This window comes from Nasonia vitripennis, chromosome 1 (genome assembly GCF_009193385.2).
Source record: "Nasonia vitripennis strain AsymCx chromosome 1, Nvit_psr_1.1, whole genome shotgun sequence".
Lineage (NCBI taxonomy): Eukaryota > Metazoa > Arthropoda > Insecta > Hymenoptera > Pteromalidae > Nasonia > Nasonia vitripennis.
Window position 1 is genome coordinate 6382351 of NC_045757.1, and position 21672 is coordinate 6404022.

Below are 21672 nucleotides of genomic sequence, written 5' to 3' on the forward strand. Positions count from 1 at the left end.
ACTATTTTTATCGGATAGTTTATCGTTGCGGTACAGGGCATTGAGTATCGAAACAAATAATACCAGCATTATATATACACAGTAGGTCTGCGTGGCAACTAAACACATCATTGGTATGCAGACAAGTTTGCGGCTCATCCATACGGGTCTAGAATAACATACACTTTGGCCATTCGAAAACTAGATATATCATATACGCAATTGTATTTTTAGCAACAACAAAACAGATATTTGCCATTAGAATAATCGTCGGATCAATTAACCCAGTCAGACATACGGAGAGAAATGCCAGACGCGAAAAAGAAGGAGTCGAGCCCATACAGGTTTTTCTCTCGCAGATTCGACGAGGAAGTTCAGGGTCGACGACACAAACTCATACCTCGACCAGTCTCCAGCGCCTCGTCTTTTCAAACTTGTTATGTATGGAGAGAGACTATATGGAGATTTTGTATCGGTAGCCAGAGACGCCTCTGCGTATACGCGCGATTTATATAGATCTGTGCTGATGAGCTTCGATTCCGACTCGTTCAGCTCGTTGACTCGTTGTTTTGCTCGCGTTGTTGGAGATGGAAACTTTTTTATCGAGTGTCTGGATATTGTGTTTTTTCCATGATTTTCGGCACTTGAGGCAAGCGAACGTCGTTGCAATGTTACGCAATCTTTTGATACAGTTTTTTAACAAAAATTTTACATACTAATAGGTGTGTATGACAATGAAAGATAATAGCACAATATCGCAAATCCAACAGTGAAAAAATTCGAAAAAATCCGATAAAGATTATTGTTATTGCACCAAAAGTGTTACAATGCTCGATAACGTAAACAGCAGTTTCTCTATTGTTTGATAACATGACACGGTTCGGTTAATACGATTTAGAACTTATTCTGCAATTTCATCCATGCTAATTAGACATTCGTACGACGAGTAACTGATTTTAAATGAGACGGTGTCAATGAAAAGATAGTATAAATTCAGTCGTTTTTTTTTTAATTTATCTTTTGCTAATTACTTGATAAATTACAATTTTTTACATTAACGTATTATGCCATAATTATATCTCAAACAAGAAGAATTATCAATTCCTGATAATGAGATTGATTATTTCATGCTGCACGACTTCATTTAGTCGTAATATAAATTTTGGAAAGAATCATCAGGAATTTGATAAACAAATTTTTAGACATGTATCATAAATGCCAGTACAAAACTTTATTAATAAAATTAACTGTCTTGTAGAAGAGTAGTGGTACATAATAATTTACAGTGCGCATTTAAGAACTGATGAAACGGCGTTACGTATATGCTAAGTTCTTTAAGGATTCGCAAAGAAAGTTTGAATTAAACTAGTTTATTTGCTGCTATTAGTATTATGTGTATATTATCTCGAGATTCTGGTGAACATAAAACATTTTAATCATTTGAAAGGAATATTTTTGTATAATACTGACTTATAACATTATAGACATTATCAAAACTTGAGCTTATCCAAGTGCATAACAGCGGTCTTAATCTCATCAACACTCTATTGCATTGATATCAACTTTGCTTTTACTTTACTTACAATTATCTACATACAAGAATGTTTTTAATTACTAAAAACTGCAGTATAAAAAAATTAACTTTACTTGCTCCCCATATTTTACAGTTTCAGTTTACACTCCTTAAGACTATATTTATAGGTACCTTTATATTGTTAAACTCTTTAATTTTTCAATGCACTATTAACTTTTCATACAGTGGGGAATATAAAAATAGAATAAGATCATTTCAATGCCTCATCTCTCTATAACAATAGAATGCTACAATAGAGAAAAGATTTTTCGTGATCTAAGAAAATAAATAACGGTGTGATACTGGGTCTCGAGTGCCTTACTACTTCTCTTCACACCATTCATTTTCTTTGCGAACTTGCTCCTCTTCTGACGGGGAAAAATCGTTTTTGATGTTGAATGTTTTACGTATTTCATCTGGAGTTTTACCCTTGATCATATTGGCTACAGTTTTGCAAGTTACATCAAGTAGTCCTTTGATATCCAGATAATTTGCAGCTAATATGAGCTCAAATAGTGTACCCTGGTCAACCTGCAAAAGAAATCATAATGGTTAGCGAAACGTTTTACAAATCATTAGCATTCAAACTTGCTTTCTCAACAAAAGCCTACCTTAAGGAACTCCATATCCCACTCGCAAATGTCATCCGTTCTTTTTTCTGTGTTTTCATCTTCGTTTACTGGAGGATCGTCTTTGTGGAAGGTAGCCCATTCCAGAACCTTCTTTAAAATAGTGGCATTAACATTTGGCAGAGGGATTGGTTCCTCATCATCATCCTCCTCTGGCATACCCAGATCTTCCAACATAGTTTTGATGGTAATGGAGCATTGCGCAACTTTAACTTCAACGTCAAACACTTGGTCGTCACAGCTCTTCAACTTTATGCTCGGCATCTAAAAGCAAAAAACGTTATCAGTTAACAAACAATTGCACAAATGCACGTAACGATCCTGACGCATTCACGCAAACAACGGTATCCTTTCTTCAAATGGAAATTCCCGTAAAGCGCCCAAAAAAAATAAAAACGGACGCAGACGCATCTTTGGAACACATGCACCGCCAACTCGATATCGACCTGACGCGCTCTAGACAACCGCGGTGTATAAACAAAGAGGAAGGTCGGCGCATTAAAATTCCGGAAAGTTGGCATCACGCGGCGTGCAAACAACCGTGAGAGCCTCGAGGAAATGACTCAAACGCATGGATAAGAAAAAGGCGTCTTTCCCTTCCGAAAATAAAACTTTCCCTCTCCCGATCCAAAACAAGGCGTCTCACGCGGAGAGGGTCCTTGTAGCGTCTCCTTTTCGGGCTATAGGTTATTTTCCGTATTTTGCTTGTCCTTACCTTGTTATATATGCGTAATTTCTTCGCCTGGAAGAAATCGATAGAGATGTCCTGAAGACGGAGTATCTGCTCGCCAAATTCAAGTTTAAACAAAGATATGCAAAACAGGATCCAGCTGAAGTTTGGGCTTTTGCGAAATTCCAAGCAAAACAATGATGGCGGGTGTCCAGCAGCTACACCGTTGGAGTGACGACTGACGAGTTGACGACTGACGGTGACGAGACGACTATAACGACTATGTTTTGTCTAATGTTGTGGCTTCTTCTCTCAAGTCTCACTGGCCTGCAACAGCGCCTCAACCGGCGGCTTTTTCGTCTCTTCGGACCTGCGCAGTGCACGCTGTGCACGTGAAAGCTGCAGTGAACTGGAAAAAAACCCTAGGTAAGGCCCAGGCGTCTATAAATAAAATCCAAAAGTTGTGGAACTTAAAATTTGTTTAAGTCCGGATGCACACGTTTCATTTTATTCATACATCTCGGATGATCAATAATCCTTGTTTGAGCTTGCATTTTTATTTCCATTTTCAAAGCATCGTTAGTGATCCCTAGTTCTTTTTCCTCCCGCGTTTGCCAACTTTCCGGAGCGAAATGTAAACGAATAAAATTAAATTGCAAACGATTTTTTTTTAGATTGTATCAAACTTAGTTTTCGATATGACAAAATTCACTTTGAATTATTCTTAAATTTTTTTATTTTCGATTGTTGCAAAAAGTCGTGTAATTTATGAAGTAGAAAGTATGCGTCAACGGCCATTTCGAATACCAACTGACCGGAACGCGAGATTCCAAGAGGCTACAGGGAAAATACCAAGAAATTTGCAACTTCTCACAAATACCTTGCCTTAAATATTCCTCCGAATTTCCCTTGCCAAAAGTCACCACGTGTTCGCAAATCGACCACTTTCGCGTATATATATTGTATATACCCACATGTATATATGTCTATAATCATCCAATAATAACCTGCGCTGTCCAACTGCAGACGGCGCTTCTTTCGTTCCCTGCCCAAAAACATCGCGATATCTACGCTCTTGCAGTATCATCCCAGATAACAGCACGTGCTGTCTCCACCGAGACTTGTTGTGCCGCACGGCGTGCTGTCCGTGTGCCGTCTCTGTGCTATCAAGCGGGGACATCTGGCGGGCGTATTTTGCAGAGCATGCTCTTGACGTGCCGCACGTCGTGCTGTCACTGTGCCGTCCAGTTGCTGTCTCGACCTAGGGCGTCTGTACGCGACGGCACAGAGACTGCACAGCGACAGCACGCGTGCCGCGTGCTCAGAATGTTGCATTATTAATAATTATGGACTTTAATTAGTAAAGAGCATACATTTATTACTTTTTTTATTCTCTCCAAACCGAATTACATTTAAACATTATTTTATTACATAATTCTAATTATTAGCGATGATTATTAGGTGCAATTGTGCATCAAATTGTAAGAAGAGTTGTGGCTCAGAGGCTAGAGCTTCGGACTTCTGATCCAAAGATCGTGAGTTCCAGCCCTACACCCGGCAGATTTTTTTTTCTTACATAAAATTTTTTTTATACTATATAACAAAATTTATTAATTATTTATGATGTAGATGCTTAGTTATGCGTTCTAACTAATTTTTATTTAGCGTTATTTTTATATGCGATAAAATCGCTCCCCGCCGGTAGCGTTTTCTGCTGGCACAGAGACGGCACAGAGACGGCACGTCGTGCTGTCTCGCCGTGCCGTCACGTGCCGTCTCTGTGCTGCGGCAGCTGGACGTCGCGTGCTGTCGTGGATGCCGCCATCTCGTGCCGTCACGGGGACGTCTCTGTGCCGACACGTTGTTATCTGGGATCAGTCCATCATCGCAAAATACATAAGTAAGCGCTGCCTGAAATTACATACTCCCGGGCGAAGGAAGCGCGCCGCCGCGCGCATTGCATGCCGGGACAACCTAGCCGCCTCACATATATACATCGGCTATAGCTATATATATATATATATATATATACATACACACCAGCACAGCGAGTCGTGCACACACGGAGCCGGCGCCATCTTGGATGGCATGGCCTCCTCGCTGCTGTGCTGCTAGTGAGCTCCTCGAGTCTCGACGCGTACTTATTATACAGACGACCGCTCCCGGACTCATCGCCCGGACGACGAGGACAAGGAGTTCGTCATGCTGAACTCGAGCCCCGGCTCCGAGTGAGTGTATCCTCGCAACAGTAGTGCGTGTCTGTGTGCTAGCTCCATCGTCGCCGCCGCCACCGCCGCTGCTGCTCTGCTCCTCCCGCAACGTCGTCCACGTAACGGCAAGGGAGAGGGAGAGAGAGAGAGAGAGAGAGAGAGAGAGAGAGAGAGAGAGAGAGAGAGAAGGAGAGCAGGTGCGCGTCGTCGTCGGCGACGCCTGAATCTTCCTCGTCGTCAGGATCAGCGTCGCCCGATGCGCACCACCAGCCATGGACGCCGTCAAAGCTTTCAATGCCGAGGTGAGTGTACCTCCTCTGATGCTTCTGAGAGAGCTGGATGCATATCAGACTTTGCTGGATGCAATGGGGTTGTATCGCGTGTTCCGAAATGCAGACCCACTTACTTTATCTTTTTTGCAGCTCTCGGGCCTCTACGAGGTCAAGCCACCCATCTCCAAGGCCAAGATGAACTCCCTCACAAGAGGAGCCATCAAAGCCATCAAGTTCTACAAACACGTTGTGCAGAGCGTCGAAAAGTTCATCCAAAAAGTTAGTGCGACTGGCTTGTCCAACTCTGGTCATAGTTCCTTTTGGAGCAGAGCTTGCATCAGCTTGTTTATGTTTTGGGGGGTGCGAGATATCCATGTCGCTAGTTGGCTCTGAAGGTACCGCTATTGAGCTGCAATGTTTGGTGTGCATTGTCGTTCGTCTATGGGTTATTACATAATTGATGCAAAGCCGATGCTCCAAAGGGACCAACTGTATAATTAAAATGGCAAATTTACTAATGCTTACATTCTGTTACAGTGCAAGCCAGAGTACAAAGTTCCAGGGTTATACGTCATAGACTCTATTGTAAGACAGTCAAGGCACCAGTTTGGCACAGAAAAGGATGTATTCGCACCCAGATTTGCCAAGAATATGCAGACTACGTTCTTGAATCTACTAAAATGCCCACCCGAAGATAAGAGCAAAGTCATCAGAGTGCTGAATCTCTGGCAGAAGAACGCCGTCTTTCCGCCCGAGGTTATTCAGCCGCTTTTCGATCTAGTTGATCCTAATCATCCTATTCACAAGGAACAGTCAAATGGCAAGTTCTCAACACTTTGTTTAGTACTATGAAACTTGTTTTATTCGTGACTGATGATTACTTTACTTTCAGGAGTTTTAAATGCATCTTCAGGTAATAATATGAGTAATATTAGCGCTGTATCCAAGACCTCGCCATCTACTGCCAAAAATACGCCAAAGGACCAAAAACTCTTCACAACAGCAAAACCCATTGATCCAGCATGGCTAGCCCAGACAAAGATGGAGACAGCAAACATAGTCAATGCGAACAAGTTGCTGGTAAGAAAATTGTGTAGCGTTGTTATTTTGCACTTTCCAAGCTGAATTACAACAGCTTTTGTGTTTCATGAGAATGATGTTTAGTTTCTTAGAATCCGCTTTTCGTTTCATGTAAGCTATTGAGTTGTAAAATTGGTCTTGTCCGTAAGACTTGACACTTCAATTTTCATGTTAAACATAGTGCAATTGGAGGTGTAAAATAAGTAAACTTAGTCTCAAACAAACTTCTTGTCAGTGGATTTTCAGTGTACACTTGATATTCTAAGGTAACATTAAGAGTGCAATACAAATCGCTTTACAAATCACAAATTCAATAGTCACTATTTCTAACTTACCGCACGCACAAGCTTATCTCTCAGCAGTATTTTAAATAGACCTTGCTCCTATAAAAATATAACTGTTGCTATTGTCATGTCACCTTTGTATTCAGTAACTAAATCTCTTTAAAAAATCCAAAATTCTATCCGCTCTGAATTTAATCAAACATCAAAAAATACCTTTTGTCTACTATAGGGGCAGGTCGGTTCGAATCAAATGGACGTTTCATTCCTTGATCAATTGCAGCATTTGCAGCAGCTGCTGCTGAAAAAGCAGGAGGCGGCGAACGAGACCACTCAAAGCTCGGTCAAGTTTGACAAAAAACTTCTAGACTTTGACTACGGTGAGGAAGAGGACGACGATGTCCAGGTCGCGACATCGCCGAAGCTGAGCCAAGTAGTCATGAGTCAGCACAACGCCATTACAACAGCCACCAATAACCTCGAGAGCCTCGGCATCTTGCTTGCAAATCCAGAGGTGCGTCTATGAACAGTTAATTTTGAAAACCCATTTACTTGAAAATTTTTAGAAAAACACTAATTCTAATCCTCTCCAGGTTTTAAGACAACTGCAAACACTACAAACCCTGCAGAATAGCACAAATACCATACAACATGAGATGGAGGAAAAAATGCGCAAATTGCAACAAATGAAGCAACAGGAAGAAGAGTTTGACAAACATCTGGCTCAAACCGTACCTGTAAGCATTTTTTTTTCTACAATCTTTAATAGGCGAATCATCAACAACTTTTACTAATGATCTTACGTTTTCGCAGAATTTACCGTTTGCCTCGGAGTGCGAGCTAAAACCGACAGACATCATGAAGACTGCTCCGCCGCCACCACCACCGCCTCCACCAGTCCCATACGGTCCGATGATGATGAATCCAGCCATGATCATGGGACAAGATATGAGTCAGCCACCGCCAGGCTATCATCCACCGGCGATGCCCTTTGTCTCACAACCGCCCCCACTCATCAGACCGCCAATGATGCCGGCTATGCAAAACATAGTCCAGCCAAGTCCACGAATAGAAGAAAAGTAAGCCTCTTCATTGCTTAGACTATGCCGTCGTAATCATTCCAATTCAATGAACTAATGTTGAATGTTTTGTTTTACAAAGGCGAGAAAGTAGCGTCGAAATAGTCAACTGCGAATCAGTGCGATCATCGAGTAGATCGCCCGATCGCTTCAGGCGACATAGCAGGTCTAGATCACCTCGACACCGAGACAGGGAAAGAGGAAGGGAGAGGGAACGCGCGGATAGGAAGTCACGATCGAGATCAAGATCTAGATCCAGATCAAGACGCCGCAGGTAAAGCAGAAGCTCATACAAATTGCTTCTGCAGCGAAGCAAGTTGATCTGGTTGTTTGCGTCATAAAGCACTCGACTTAAATAAACTTGCTAGAGTAATTTTGAATCATTTCAACTTTGTCAGACTCGATTTGTCTCGACATGGTCAACACGCTTCAAAACAGTGCAGCAAAGCGCAAACAACGACTTTCAGATTTTTAACTATCTTTGCTAAACTACTGTTGATATTTCAGGTCACGTTCAAGAGAAAGGAATGACAGGAAACGCGAAGACAGTCGAGATAGGTTGTCAGAAGAGGACAGAGAGAAGGAAAGAGAGCGTCGCAAACGAGGTCTTCCTCCATTAGTTAGAGAAAAACTCAGTGGTATGAGATTATGTTTTATAAAATACTCGAGCACATGCGTCTTAAATCGCTCTTTAATCGCTAATATCAAATATTTGTTATCGCAGTATGCAGTACCACATTGTGGGTAGGTCACTTGTCGAAACTGGTTCACCAAGAAGAACTTTCCGATACTTTCGGAGAACTCGGCGACATCGTCAGTATCGATTTAATTTCACCCAGAGGCTGCGCCTTTATTTGCATGAACAGACGTCAAGATGCTTACAGAGCATTGACAAAATTAAAGAACCACAAAATGCAAGGAAAAGCAATAACGGTGGGTATTATGGCTACGTGATGCACGAAAAGCAAACTCATTACCTTTAAGCGTGTACTAAAAATCAAATTCATTCATTAATAGTTGGCATGGGCACCGGGCAAAGGTGTCAAAGGCAAGGAATGGAAAGACTATTGGGAAGTAGAACTTGGAGTAAGTTATATTCCTTGGAGTAAATTAAACAATATCTCGGATCATGAACTCGAACTTCTCGAAGAAGGAGGAATGATCGACGAGGATTCTATGCCTCCTAGACTAAAAGGTAAGATCAAATAATATCTTTCAAAAAATAGCAAGTCCCTATATTAGTCTTGTGTCTTTCGATAATAGATTCGCGGTTCAAATAAAACTAATGAAAATTGACAAAACTCTAAACCGTTGTTCTATATTTAGGAAGGAGAAAGCGCACTCCGGATTCGGAATCGACACAATCGACTTCTAATGCAGGTTCAGCCGTACCAACGGTAAGCGATGGTGTGATTCAGCAGCCACCAACAAGCAATGCCAGTGCCAGTAGTGCACCAATGGTGGATACGAGTCAACCACCGCCTATCAGACCGCCAACGCAGACGCCTTTGCTACCCCCACCAAATCAACAGCTTATGATGCCACCGGGCTTTAGCATGCCTCGTAAGTTTTCATTTTTGCTATAAACCTTATAAACTTGTAGCATGCCTATTAAGGTTGCAATACTAATTATTGTTTGTTTTACTTTGGTAGCGGGTATGCTGAGCGCAATGGGTCTACAGATGCCGCCGGGGCTGATGCCAAATGTGCCTATCGGCGTGCCGCCACCCAATATGCAGGGCCTGATCGGCCCGCCCGGTATGATGCAACAGATGATGCAGTCGCAGGTTAATTCGCCATTCGGTGCCGGTGTCGGTGTAGGCTTACTCACGCAGATACCTATGCCCGCACCTGCGGCTCCATCTGACAAACCTAATTCTACCGGTAAGTTTCTTGACGTTTTTTAGTTCGCATTTTTATCCGCTAGACTGCTAATGGCGCATAGCCGAGTGGTTAGCACACTGGCTCCGCGCGCTCGGGTTCGCGAGTTCAAACCTAGGTGATAACAGTTTTTCGAACGCAAGTTAATCTAGTCTAATGTGCAGACAATGCATTCGACTTGAACCAACTTGCAAAATTAAAATTTGAACATTTGAGCCGCATGAGTAATACAAAGCTCACTGAGGTCAAGCAAATTCAAAACATTAATTTTTTTTAAACTGTTTATTAACGTTATAATTTCAATTTCAGGAATGCCACACAACGTTCCACCACTAGGTGTTCCACCACCAACTTCGGAACCAGGCATGCCAAATCTGCCGATGATGCGCCAGCCGTACGGTATGAATATGATGCAGCAAATGCCTCCTCAGCCACCTTCCCGCCAACAGCACCAGCAACAGCAGCCCCCACTTCCTCATCAACAACATCCCGACGACATGGACGTAGATATGGAAGACGCGATGCCACCACCCATTATTCAACACGGCAAAGACGGTGGCTATAATAACAACAATAAACCTCCGAGTCTAAGTGATCAGCTGTTGGCTGCCATGAAGGGCAACGACCGGGTGGACTCAGACAGAGACTATGGACGAGACCGAGATAGAGATCGCGACAGGAGAGACAGGGATAGAGGCGGTCCTGGACTAGGCGAGAGAGACAGGAATGACAGGGATAACGACAGGAGTAGAGACCGAGGAAGAGGAAGAGATAGAGGTGGACGGGATAGAGGCAGGCGAGACAGCCGGGACAACAGAGATAGAGATGACAGGAGAGGTGAACGAGACCGTGATGGTCGCGATATGAGGTGAGAATTTTTTATTGTTTTTTCCTAGAGATCATCTAATTGTGAACATTTGAAAAAGGCTAAAAAAACACATTTGCATTTGCAGGCATTCTCCGATGCGCCAACAGGACATGATGGATAAAGAAGTGAAAAAAGATACGGGACCCAAGTCCTCGCTAGCAGATCGTTTGCGTCAACTCGCAGATGGTACTCTGCCACTGATGGACGAACGTATCGACAGAGATATGCGTGGTAGTCGAAACGACCGCGAGCGCTCATATGACGATCCACAGAGACGACCTCCGGCAATAGACGGACCGCCAACGCCTCAACAACAACCAACGACATCGCAATCGCAGTCTGGACAAGGAGGACCACCTAGTTTACTGCAACAGGTCACAGGCGTTAGAAGAGATGGGCCTCCTTCGCTCATGGATATACCAGCAAAGTTCCCCGGCGCGCCGGACAGGCCTGAATTTGGAGGAATGTCTCGAGACTTTGGTCCCAGATCCGCGGAACGTGATTTGCTGCGAGAATTTGCACGCAGCGGTCCTGGTAAGTGATATTTTCAAAACTTTAGTATATCAATGAATAGCAGCATTATTCTCTTTTCGGATGCGCTCTTTCCTCTTAAATTACACTATGAAACAATACATTATTAAAAACACGTTTACCTCGGCGCGTCTCAGCAGAAGCGTGTGCTTTGCTCGCAGGTTTAGAGCGCGATGCCCGCGGTAACTTTGTGCCTCGTGGACCGCGAGGACCGCTCGATGACTTCCCGGATGCGCCACGTAGCTTGCTGGACCGTAGGTTCGGCCCGCCAGACAGTCTGGAATTCGAGGCACGTGCAGCACTTGCTGCTGCTGGCCGACCCGTCGACCCCGTGGACTTTGACATGCGTCTGGGCGGACCGCCACCGCCACCGCCATCATCCCGCGACTCTGACTACGGCGGAGATAGAGCCGGCACCCGAGGCATGGTTGACGATTTTGATCGCAAGCGCTTTGACTTTGACATGCGAAGGGGCAATCCTGCAGATTTTGACATGGCGCGAGGCATTCCTGATGATTTCGACATGCGAGGAATGCCAGACGACTTCGATCGCAGAAGAGAATTCTTCTTAGAGGCCAAGTACGGACATCCAGGCATGATGGGACCCAGAGGACCCAGAGGACCACATCCGTCTATGATGGGAGGACCCGATGCATTTAGAGGTCGAGGCCCCGGTCAGTTTACTGACTCGTCACTTATATTATTAACACCAATTTGCAATTTTCATTTCGCTAATTTGTTTTATTTTTTATCACAGTCTTGACCAATAACGTAAATTCTAATCGATTCCATAAGCTTAATTAATTTGTAATCGTCAGGAAAATTAACGAAAAATATTTCAACTCCACTTACTATAGGTCCAAGCATGTATCACCAACGAGGCATGGGTCCACGCGGTATGCGTGCAGGCATGAGACCTCCACCCTTCGGGCCAGGTGGTGGACCCCTGAGTTCGCGCGGCGGCCCACCGTTTGATCCACGGGACGGCCCACCGTTTGATCCAAGGGACGGCCCACCATTTGATCCGCGAGATGGACCGGACTTTTTCCGTGGTGGTCCAGGCTTTGATGAGGCACGTGGAAGTAGACCTTTCGGGCCGGGCGGACTCCCGCCACCGTTACTTGGCGGCTTGGGCAGTGATGGCAGCCCAGCTGGACCATGGAGGAACGATAATGGACCTCCGCCACTTTTACCACCTGGACGGCTGGAAGGCCCTGGAGCTCCGGGTGGACCGGGTATACCTGGTGGACCTGAGTCAGAGGAAGCTGCTAGAGATCCTACTGTTCCTGGAAAAGATGGAGGACGAGATAATGGCAAAGAGGGAAAACCCAGCAAGCGAGGCAGCAGCTCAGAAAGGGAAAGAAGGAGGGAGAACAGAAAGTCTAGGTGAGTGATACTTTAATTTTATTATTCGCGACTTATCTATAATAGCAAGTTTATTAGCTCGAGTAGCAGGTTGAAGCAGCTTTTTTTTTACATAAACTTCAGTTTTACAACTAAAATAATATGATAGTTATTAAGTCTTGAATACAAATGAGAGTAAAGTCGATTTACAACGTTTAAACGTTTTATGAGTAACAACAATAAGATAAAGCACAAAAGAGAGGGTTTTCGCGCCTTTTGTTTTCATAAAGCTTAAAATTTTTAGAAACTGAAAAAATTTTGGAAATTTGAAAATGTTTCAAATTTGCGAAAACTTAATGTATCATGTGTCTCTCGAGTAGACAACTAAAAAAACTTAATTCTAGATTTCAAACTAGATCTATCAAATATGTACTATGAATACATTTTAATTTTTAATTTCAATTTAAGACAAAAGGTGGGTCTCTGGTCCTAGAAATGGCCTTAAAAAGACTTTACTTGCCATATAATTATAATAATTTAATATAGTAGAGAATAACTTACAGAGTAATTTCAGTGATAGAATATCACTTGATTATCGGAATGTACTGTAGTCAGTACAAAATAAAAATGATGCGATTATTTATCTCATCTAAACATGTATATTCGTAAATGCGAAAGGTGGGGCAATGCCAGTCCCTCGTCTGAAGTACCGGAAATCCAATCCGATTCTTCGTCAAATGTCATCCCTAGTGACTTTGACTCTCACAATAATGGAGAACCTCGTGAGCCCACTGATGCACAGCCGCCACAACCTCCGCAAGAGGAGCGTCAAGAACAGCCTCCTCCACCACTCGACAATTGGGCGGAACCTCAAGCACCTATTCAAGAGGTCAACATGGAATCCGTTGATCAACACACAGACTCACAGGTAAAAAAGATTTTTGTTTATGCAATACTGTGATGTGGCTATTGGTTTCACAGTATTCAACTTGCACGCTCATAATGCTATTATTTACAGATATATTATATTTGCATGATATATTATTGTATAACTATCCCCCGATGTTTTTTATGATATAACGATAAAAATACTAACTTTGAGTCGGAAATACTCCTTATCGTTAAATAACAAGCGTTTTAAGTAAATTGAAAGCGAAATCCTTTTCACTCTTATAGAAATTGGAAATAATTTAAAAGAAAAAAATGTATCCCCCAAAAATTATTTACCAAAGAACCATTCTACAATCTTAAAACCCTACAGCCACAGGGAGGCTTTGAGCCTCGCGGAGAACCCGACTTCAAGGACTACAATGCTCCGCAAGATCGTTCTGAACCCGAAGAGCCACGACAGTTTGAGCCTCCTGCTCAGGAACGACACGAGCCTCCACCAGCGGAGCGATATGAACCGTCTCCTCAGGAGAGTTTTGAGCCACCGCCTCAAGAGCGGTTTGAGCCGCCTCCTCAGGAGAGTTTTGAGCCTCCGCCTCAAGAACGCTTCGAAGAACCTCCTCAGGAGCATTTTGAGCCTCCTCCTCAGGAACGTTTTGAAGAACGTTTCGAAGAACCTCCTCGAGAGCGTTTTGAGCCTCCGCCTCAGGAACGCTTCGAAGAACCTCCTCAGGAGCGCTTTGAACCTCCACCACAGGAGCGCTTCGAACCTCCACCCCAAGAACGCTTCGATCCTCCGCCTCAGGAGCGATTCGAGCCTCCACCTCAGGAGCAGCAAAACTTCGAACCTCCAGCTGAGGAGCGATTCGAGCCACCTCCTCAGGAACGTTTTGAACCTCCTCCCCAGGAGCGGTTCGAACCTCCTCAGGAGCGCTTTGATCCTCCTCCTCCGGAGCGCTTTGATCCTCCTCCTCCGGAGCGCTTCGATCCTCCTCTTCAGGAACAACACTACGAGCCTCCCACGGACAACCACTATGAGCCTCCTGCTCACTCCCCGGAAAAATTCGAGCATGAACCACCAACCTGCGAGAAGTCCGCTGAGTCAGAAGCTCCACCGCAACAGCAGGACGACTCTGCCGAATCGTAATAAAGGATGATGAACTAGTGCCGATGACGGTTTGTTATATGCTCTATGAATCGACGGCGGGTCTCGATCCCGTCGCCGCGCGACAACTCTGTGAAAAGAATGATACAAACAAGTATGCGACGAGATAAAAACATTGTATTATAAGGGAGAGAATAAGCGTTTGGAGACCCTTGAAGCGCGTGTACATAAAGAGACATGTCGATATGTCATTTCTCAAAGGGCGACCACTCGCTGGTTTATTGTGCGTATATTATTAACTATTAACGAAAGTCAATCGATGCTCTTATTCTTTTTTGCGCGCGATAGAGTGAGAGAATGAGAGTATCAGAGAGTGATAAGAGAGAGAAATAAGCGAGACTCGGAGTGGTGAGAGAGAACTCGGGTTCTCCTTCCTCGTTCCTTGTGGTTCTAATTTTACTTTGTATTTGATGCCGAGTCGCGGAAAGATGTCGCGTATACTCTATCGAAAAAACACTACGATTTCTTATTTTTCCGTTATCTCCACCGTCGATTTTTAAGTCGTGCACGGAGTCGTAATTAGCTGGCAAAATTGATCTGGATTTTATCCTTAAAAGCACGTGATTGTATTGTTCTGAACGTGTCCTCTAACACGAATTGACTCGATTACTTTGAACTTCTTGTTAAAAATCGCATACTTTGGGCTCAATGGTTGAATGAGCGTTTACAAACGTATCAAGATTCTTGCACGTGATTTGCACTTTTAACGCGATAAGAGTCATCTTTTTGCTAGATCATTTTTGTCCACGTGTACGTGCGCTGGAGGAAGAGATAAACGGATAAATGCAAGTCGGAGGTTCTTTCTTGCACTGTTAGTTGATAAATCCGCTGCTTGAAGCAAACGACACTGCTGTGATAGTGAACACAGGACCTAATGTCCAAATATGCGCAAAACTTAAATATATAGGAATATATATTGAAGAAAAAACGATGAGGGCGAGCGACTAGTCGAATGCTTTAAAGGTTGCCAGATTGTTTAGATACATTTTTTCTCTTTCTTTATTTAAAGAAAGAATTTTATTGTTCAGTACGGCATTTTGAAGACACGTTCAACGCGTCGGGCATAACTTGACGGTTATCGCGTGTGCTTATTTATTAATAATGTACATAGATTTTTATAATTCCACGGGATGATCAATCAAAATAAGATAATAAATATTTTGTATATACATCACTTTAAACAAGAATCTATCTGGCGTTCTCATTCCAAGCGACTTGATACCCAGCATTAGATATGTATTATTCAAAAGATTGTTTTTTCTAAATTGATCGAGTTGTTTTGAGCGAAACATTAATTCTCTTAATTTCAATTGAACAGAGCAATAGGTTGTTGTTGTATTTTATTTTTCATTTTAAGATTTGCAATTTTAGTTTCTATTTGAAGATTTCATTTGATTCTTGGTAAGCTGAAAAAACGCTTTACGTTAAATGAGATATTTATTTCAATAATTATTTAATAGGTTCCGTAGTAATGAAATAAATATTTATCTGGATTAGTTAACGTTTATCCAGTTTACATGTTTGTCACAATCATTTCTGTATACATTAGGTAAAAATTTGTAAAAGAAACTCGTCTCTCGAGTTAAAAAAAAGAGGCGAAAGGCGAGAAAATACGATAAGCATCGTACGCATCCTGTGTTCACGCACTGCAACGTCCTTATTATCTCACGGCGCAGCGATGGAGAGGACTCGCGCTTGCGCTCAAACTGAGTGACAAGTGCAAGGTACTGTTTTATACATTCACATTCATAAAATTAGTGATGGCGTAAAATAAATGTTTTCATTTATTAATTTTTTTGTATGAAACATATAAATAAGAGGTTGAGAGAAGGAAGACGCGATGTCTCGCACCACTCTGACGATTCCGCAGACTCTTGAAAAAAAGCAAACGATACTTGGTTGAATGAATGAAAGAAACAAAAAGTGTATGACATGTATTTCACCGCTGTTTCGATACTTCCCTTGAAACCGACACTTATCTCCCGATGTACGTGTTAATGATAAACAATAGATTTGCGATAGATTTGCGAAAAGTGTATGTCGCAATCGGCTTCAGCTTATTTTGGAGTTTTTATTTGAATGATGTATTGTAAAACAATTTTTTTGCATATTGTGTTTGTGCATTGGAAATAAGTTTTCAAGGAGTATCGCATCTCTATCGTAATAATCATCTAGAAAATAAATTTTTCAAATGTAGACTTCTTCGTGAAAAATTTTATTTTTAAATATGAAACTTATGCATTCAAACAAATTTTATACGCGTTATATAGACAAAATATTATCGCGTAGGATTCAAGTTTTTTTCAACGTAATTTTATACATATTGCTATCTAAAATATAATAGACTGAATTGGTTTGAAAATATTTTTTTAGAAAATTGCAAAGTTATGTGAAGAATGGAAGCATTTAAATGTATGTGCCATTTGGTTGTAAACTTATTTGTTTTTAAATCATCTAAATTAATTTTGTAAATATTAATACATTCATAATATTTGTAAAACGATTCAGTCTTTAATACACTTAAACATATTACTTTGTTGGAATGTAAAAAAAAATAATTAAAATTAGGACTTAGAATTATGTTTACTGTATTTACTTAAGGATTTAAGTATAATAACTATAGATTTAGCTTCTAACAATTTTCACGTGTAAAATAATGTTGCTTTGAAAAATTTGATTTTTTGATGATGTTTATCTTATATACTTTTCATTAATCTAGTATTTATGACATTTCAAAGTTTTTAAGTATATGTACGCATATGGCTTTACTGTTTGCAGGATCTTAACAGATTTGTACTTTCGCGTGACGTTGACCCTGCCGTAGTCATGTTTGAATTTGAAACTTCAAAGTCGTTTGTTGTGAGGGATAAACCTTTTGTTAAATCACGAATAGACATTCGTAATTGCACGGATAGAATAGGTTTTTCTTTTAATTTTGATAAGATTATTTTGCAGTAGTTGCTCAAGGTTATTTTATATTCATAATAAATTCATGAAATTTTATTAATTGTAGATAAATCTTGCAATCGCTTAATTTTTCAGCAACTTTTGTAAAATAATTAGAATTGACTCCAAAACAAGTGTCTATTTACGAACATAACAAAGGGTGCTGGTCTCTGTGTTAAATATAATAGTAGTAGTAGTAATCATAATTATAATTTTTTTCTGTAATCGTAGTTTGTTGTCTGCAATCGCTTTTATGTGAGAAAAATGATACAGAAACATGACAGAGTGTTGCGTGGCATCGTGCTTTCAAATTTTTTCCCATAAGGATTGCACGAAGTTCAATAATGGCAAACGCTATGAATGCGAAAAAATAACTGTACAGCCGACAGCAGGAGACATTCGGTGTAATTTAGATTTATTTCAATGCAATAGCTTGATTTTTTAGTTGAAAAAATTTAACGAACTTTCTAGTTTACTGCATTTCTGGGCGTTAAAAGATGTAGGCCAATCTTCCTTAAAAAAAAAAAGCAGGACTACTCTTCTCGTAAATGAAATTTTCTTTTCCTCCGTAACAGAAATCGAGCAGTTTAAGAGAGTGAAAGAGCTCAACGTTTTCTACCCTAAAAGAAATATTGATTTAATGAAGTTCTTTTTATGAATGATACATTTTTGATGAAAAGTACAGAAGTTTACTGAGAGAAAAATTGTTGTTAGAATATTCGTCAGGTTGAGTCCGAATACGAGATTCGATTCTATTCGATTTAAAGAAAAAAATTGTATAATGTTGTGAAATGTCAATGACTCTACGATCGACGTATGAAAAGAAAATTCGTTATGAATTCTAGAAATGCTTAAAAAAATGGTGTAGAGACTATTTGCTACGTTATTACGGAACTTTTATAGTTTTTCTCTTTCCTCTCACGTTCTGCAATCGTCGCCTCAATGGTTTCCTCCGAGAGATTAAAAAAAAAGAATCATTTCCGAGGTCTGCGATAAACCGGGAGAAGGACGTAAAGGTTTTGAAAAAAGTCAGAGAAATCGACCACGAGTTTTCTCTTTTTTTTTCTGTTGGAGAAACGACTCTGCGCTATCTTATTACCATAACTTAGGTATAAATGATATATGATATGTAATCACTGCAGTTAAAAAAAATAAAAGGATATAAAATCAAATTGTATAGTCCACGCATCTAGTCATCTGTTTCCGGCGTTCCCCCCCCCCCCTGCCCGACATATAACCAAACCAAACGAACGCGTGCGCGCAGGTTACGTTGCATCGAACCAATCCAAATAGTAGAAACAGTAGTAAGAGGAATAAAAGGTTTATTTCCGAGCGAAAAATGACTCACCCAAGAAGGACGACCGGCTCGGCCTCTGCGTCAGCGCTCGATTAGCCGGCGAACGATGCGCACCTCCTTCGACACGAGTCAGTTCTATTTCCTATCTAAGAAAAAAAGATTATCATAAACGTTTGTAAAGGTATCCACCCTCGTCGTGTATAATATAGAGTACAAGGTACTGGACAAGATCGGCGAGGGCACGTTCTCAGAGGTACTGCGATGCCAGGATCGTCAGACAGGCGCGCTTTACGCGACGAAGCGTTTAAAGAAGATCTACCAGAGCGTCTCGGAGATTCTCGAGAGCCCGGAGCTCCTGGCCATGCGAAGCGTAACGCATCACCCCAACGTGCTCTGCGCGACCGAGTGCCACTAGTGAGTTGCGTCTCGTTTATTTTGCGAAGCAATTCATTGCTCTCTTATCGACTTTTTGCAAGCGAATTATCGTTGTATTAGCGACGCGCTGCCCGGTAGGCTGAGCTTGGTATTCGAGCTGATGGACATGAGCCTGTACGATTTTACGGAGAATCAGAAAGGGTATGTGAATCGATTTCGCGTAGGTCGTGTACGATGTGTATTACACGATGTAGAAGCCGCAAGTATGTGCCTGTAAGGTCAATTTTGCGAACAGACGCTTACTGCCGGAGATGCGCGTGAAGAACTACGTGTACCAGTTGCTCAGGGGTCTGGATCACCTCCACAGGCACGGCGTCTTCCATCGCGACGTCAAGCCGGAAAACATTCTGCTGAAGGTTAGCCGTTGGCTATACGGCATATAAGAGCTTGTAGATGGGAAAAATAAAACAGCGCAAGGCAATTTTTACGCGAACAGGGCAATTTGCTGAAGCTCGGAGACTTGGGCTCGGTGAGAGCGATCTGCGTTCAGCCACCTTACACCGAGTACATATCGACGCGCTGGTACCGCTCACCCGAGTGCCTTCTCACCGGTGGTTTCTACGGGCCCAAGATGGACGTCTGGGCAGCTGGCTGCGTCTTCTTCGAGCTTCTAGCGTAGGCTTTTTGTTTTCGAATTCTCGTATCGCATACCTACTACCTGTAAGAGATTCGCTGGAGGTGTAGTAGGGAATCCTCATTACGCGAATGGCTCCACACCGCACTATGTGTATACATGTATATTCTTGGGGTACTGATCGTTGAGTGGCCGTGTATAGATTGGAGCCGCTCTTTCCCGGAGAGAACGAGGTGGACCAGATCGCGAGGATACACAACGTCCTGGGCACACCGCACGCCAGGCTGCTCGCAAAGTTCCGGCGAAGGTAAAATTTGCATTGACATTATCTTTCATTCGCGTTGAAAACGATCTTACAAACATCCGCGAGAACAGCAGCAGAAGCAGCATCGGCGAGCTGTACTTCCCGTCGCGCGAGGGTCGCGGCCTCCTTTCCTGTCTGCTGCAAAAGCGCGCAGGTCGTTTCTCGATTCGAGGCCTCGAGCTCCTGGGACTCATGCTCCGATACGACCCGGACAGCCGAGCGCCAGCTCGAAAGCTCTTGGAGCATCCCTACTTCGCCGGGATGAGGTGAGCTTGCGTCGAGCGAGCTTCGGTACGCAGAGCGTTAATTGTCGACGTTACAGGGAGCCATCGACGAGGCGACAGACGAGGAGCAGTTTGCTCTCCAGCGGAGAGCGGATAGACGACTGGAGATATTCCATGGAGCTGATCGGGCATCTGGAGACCGATAGGAGCCGCATCAAGTTGAAAGTACGTTGTAATTGAGCTTTCGAGGCTTGATCAACGCGACTTATGTGTTCTGGGAGGAATGCAGATGTCGCAGAGGGTAGACCCTTGCGCGCAGCTCGGCAGGTACTTCCTCAGGAAGCGCCGGAACGCCGCCAATGATACGCAGGAAGCATCGAAACCGAGGCCCAGACCCAGAGAGGTGATCCAGCCGAGCTTCTTCCTCCGCGACAACTTTAGCGCTTCGCTTCTTCAGCAGCAGCGCTGTCACCTTCCGGAGTAAAGCTGACATCACTCCTATAACTATATTTCCCATATACGCTGCAAAGCTAACAATTATTCCAAACTGTAGGCCGTCAACCATCAGCCGGCTGCCATCGATCTTCTCAAAACCCTCGACTTCGGTTCGAAGCCTCCGACAGCACAGCCACAACCAGCCGCACTTGTACCTCCGCGCAAAGCCTCGATTTCCGTGAAGATAGCCCGACGAGAACAGCGCAATAGCTAATTCTAAACTACGTTCGTACGATTCACGTCTGCCTCTCTCGAAATCCGTCCTTCCGTAAATTCTTAATAAAATCGATATCGCGCACTCACAACACCGATTCGCGTATATATATGTAATTACGCCGGAGACGAAGCTTCAGCCAAGTCCCCTCAGCCAAGTTTTTCTTTGTATATATAGCTATACAGGGAATCAGTCTCTTTATAGTCTTTGGCTGTATCGCGTTACACGCCGCTGCGAGTCGCTCCCTTTTCGCCCTTTCATGCGCTCGCGCGGGGGCTGCAGAGACGACGAAGCCAAAGGACCGAGAGGCAGTAGCGGAGATTCGAGAATAATCAATTTTCTCGGCGAGAGCGGCAGGCTGTAGAGGAGAGGCTTAAATTATGCGCGAGATTTGGCAAATCGGCAAGAAATGTTGCTACCGATCGCTTTCTGGGTGAGACGAAAACCGGCGGACAATAAACAACGCCTTGTACCGTTCTCGCATAATCCTCTACTGGCACGAGTCCCAAAGCCGCGGCGTATACCAGCGCCGAACGGGAAAATCGGCCGATTTCCACAAGTCTCTCTCCCTCCCGGCAACTAGGAGAGCAATCGAGTTTTAATCGAGCCGCCGCTACCGCATGAATAATTTATGTCCGGCATCTCGCGGCAATTTGTAACTGCAGCGGCGCGATAATCTCTCGCAGTCGATGGTCGATTTTCAGATGTACCAACTTGTGTAACTCTTGATTAC

At 42.9% G+C, this 21672-nt stretch overlaps 3 protein-coding genes and 1 long non-coding RNA gene across 14 annotated transcripts; 3 read left to right on the forward strand and 1 right to left on the reverse strand.

The window, feature by feature from the left end:
* Positions 1–14: 14 nt before the first annotated feature.
* Positions 15–1601, forward strand: LOC116416030. The gene is made up of 2 exons (XR_004226538.2): positions 15–113; positions 214–1601. It is a non-coding gene; the product is annotated as an uncharacterized LOC116416030 (long non-coding RNA).
* Positions 1187–3830, reverse strand: Skp1 (S phase kinase associated protein 1). 2 transcript variants are annotated; one of them, XM_032599644.1, is made up of 4 exons: positions 3732–3830; positions 2897–3273; positions 2164–2445; positions 1187–2083 (listed from the first exon to the last, which is right to left on the reverse strand). In XM_032599644.1, exons 3-4 carry the CDS (start codon positions 2443–2445, stop codon positions 1874–1876), a joined length of 492 nt encoding a protein of 163 aa, XP_032455535.1. In that variant the 5' UTR covers positions 2897–3273; positions 3732–3830; the 3' UTR covers positions 1187–1873. The 2 variants fall into 2 exon arrangements, with proteins under 2 accessions (XP_032455535.1, NP_001135430.1); NM_001141958.1 differs by lacking the exon at positions 3732–3830 and having other exon boundaries at positions 1193–2083; positions 2897–3152.
* Positions 3831–3952: 122 nt separating this feature from the next.
* Positions 3953–18568, forward strand: LOC100120342 (SR-related and CTD-associated factor 4). Of its 8 annotated transcripts, none has more exons than XM_016985142.3 (19): positions 3953–5363; positions 5484–5612; positions 5871–6153; positions 6247–6413; positions 6927–7208; positions 7288–7431; positions 7508–7773; positions 7856–8047; positions 8281–8411; positions 8498–8706; positions 8791–8968; positions 9100–9336; positions 9427–9657; positions 9964–10522; positions 10608–11056; positions 11191–11727; positions 11911–12439; positions 13076–13325; positions 13659–18568. In XM_016985142.3, the coding sequence occupies exons 1-19, from the start codon at positions 5334–5336 to the stop codon at positions 14430–14432; spliced, it is 5577 nt and encodes a 1858-aa protein (XP_016840631.1). In that variant the 5' UTR covers positions 3953–5333; the 3' UTR covers positions 14433–18568. The 8 variants fall into 8 exon arrangements, with proteins under 8 accessions (XP_016840631.1, XP_032452027.1, XP_016840614.1 ...); XM_032596136.1 differs by having other exon boundaries at positions 6978–7208; XM_016985125.3 differs by having other exon boundaries at positions 3954–5363; positions 6226–6413.
* LOC100120277 (MAPK/MAK/MRK overlapping kinase-like) lies at positions 18544–21036 on the forward strand. 3 transcript variants are annotated; one of them, XM_008215642.4, is made up of 10 exons: positions 18544–18821; positions 18903–19107; positions 19189–19269; positions 19364–19484; positions 19565–19743; positions 19905–20009; positions 20078–20272; positions 20329–20455; positions 20520–20710; positions 20784–21036. In XM_008215642.4, exons 1-10 carry the CDS (start codon positions 18800–18802, stop codon positions 20905–20907), a joined length of 1350 nt encoding a protein of 449 aa, XP_008213864.1. In that variant the 5' UTR covers positions 18544–18799; the 3' UTR covers positions 20908–21036. The 3 variants fall into 3 exon arrangements, 2 of the variants coding, with proteins under 2 accessions (XP_008213864.1, XP_032452032.1); XR_004344517.1 differs by having other exon boundaries at positions 18584–18821; positions 20512–20710; XM_032596141.1 differs by having other exon boundaries at positions 18584–18821; positions 20081–20272.
* Positions 21037–21672: the final 636 nt, after the last annotated feature.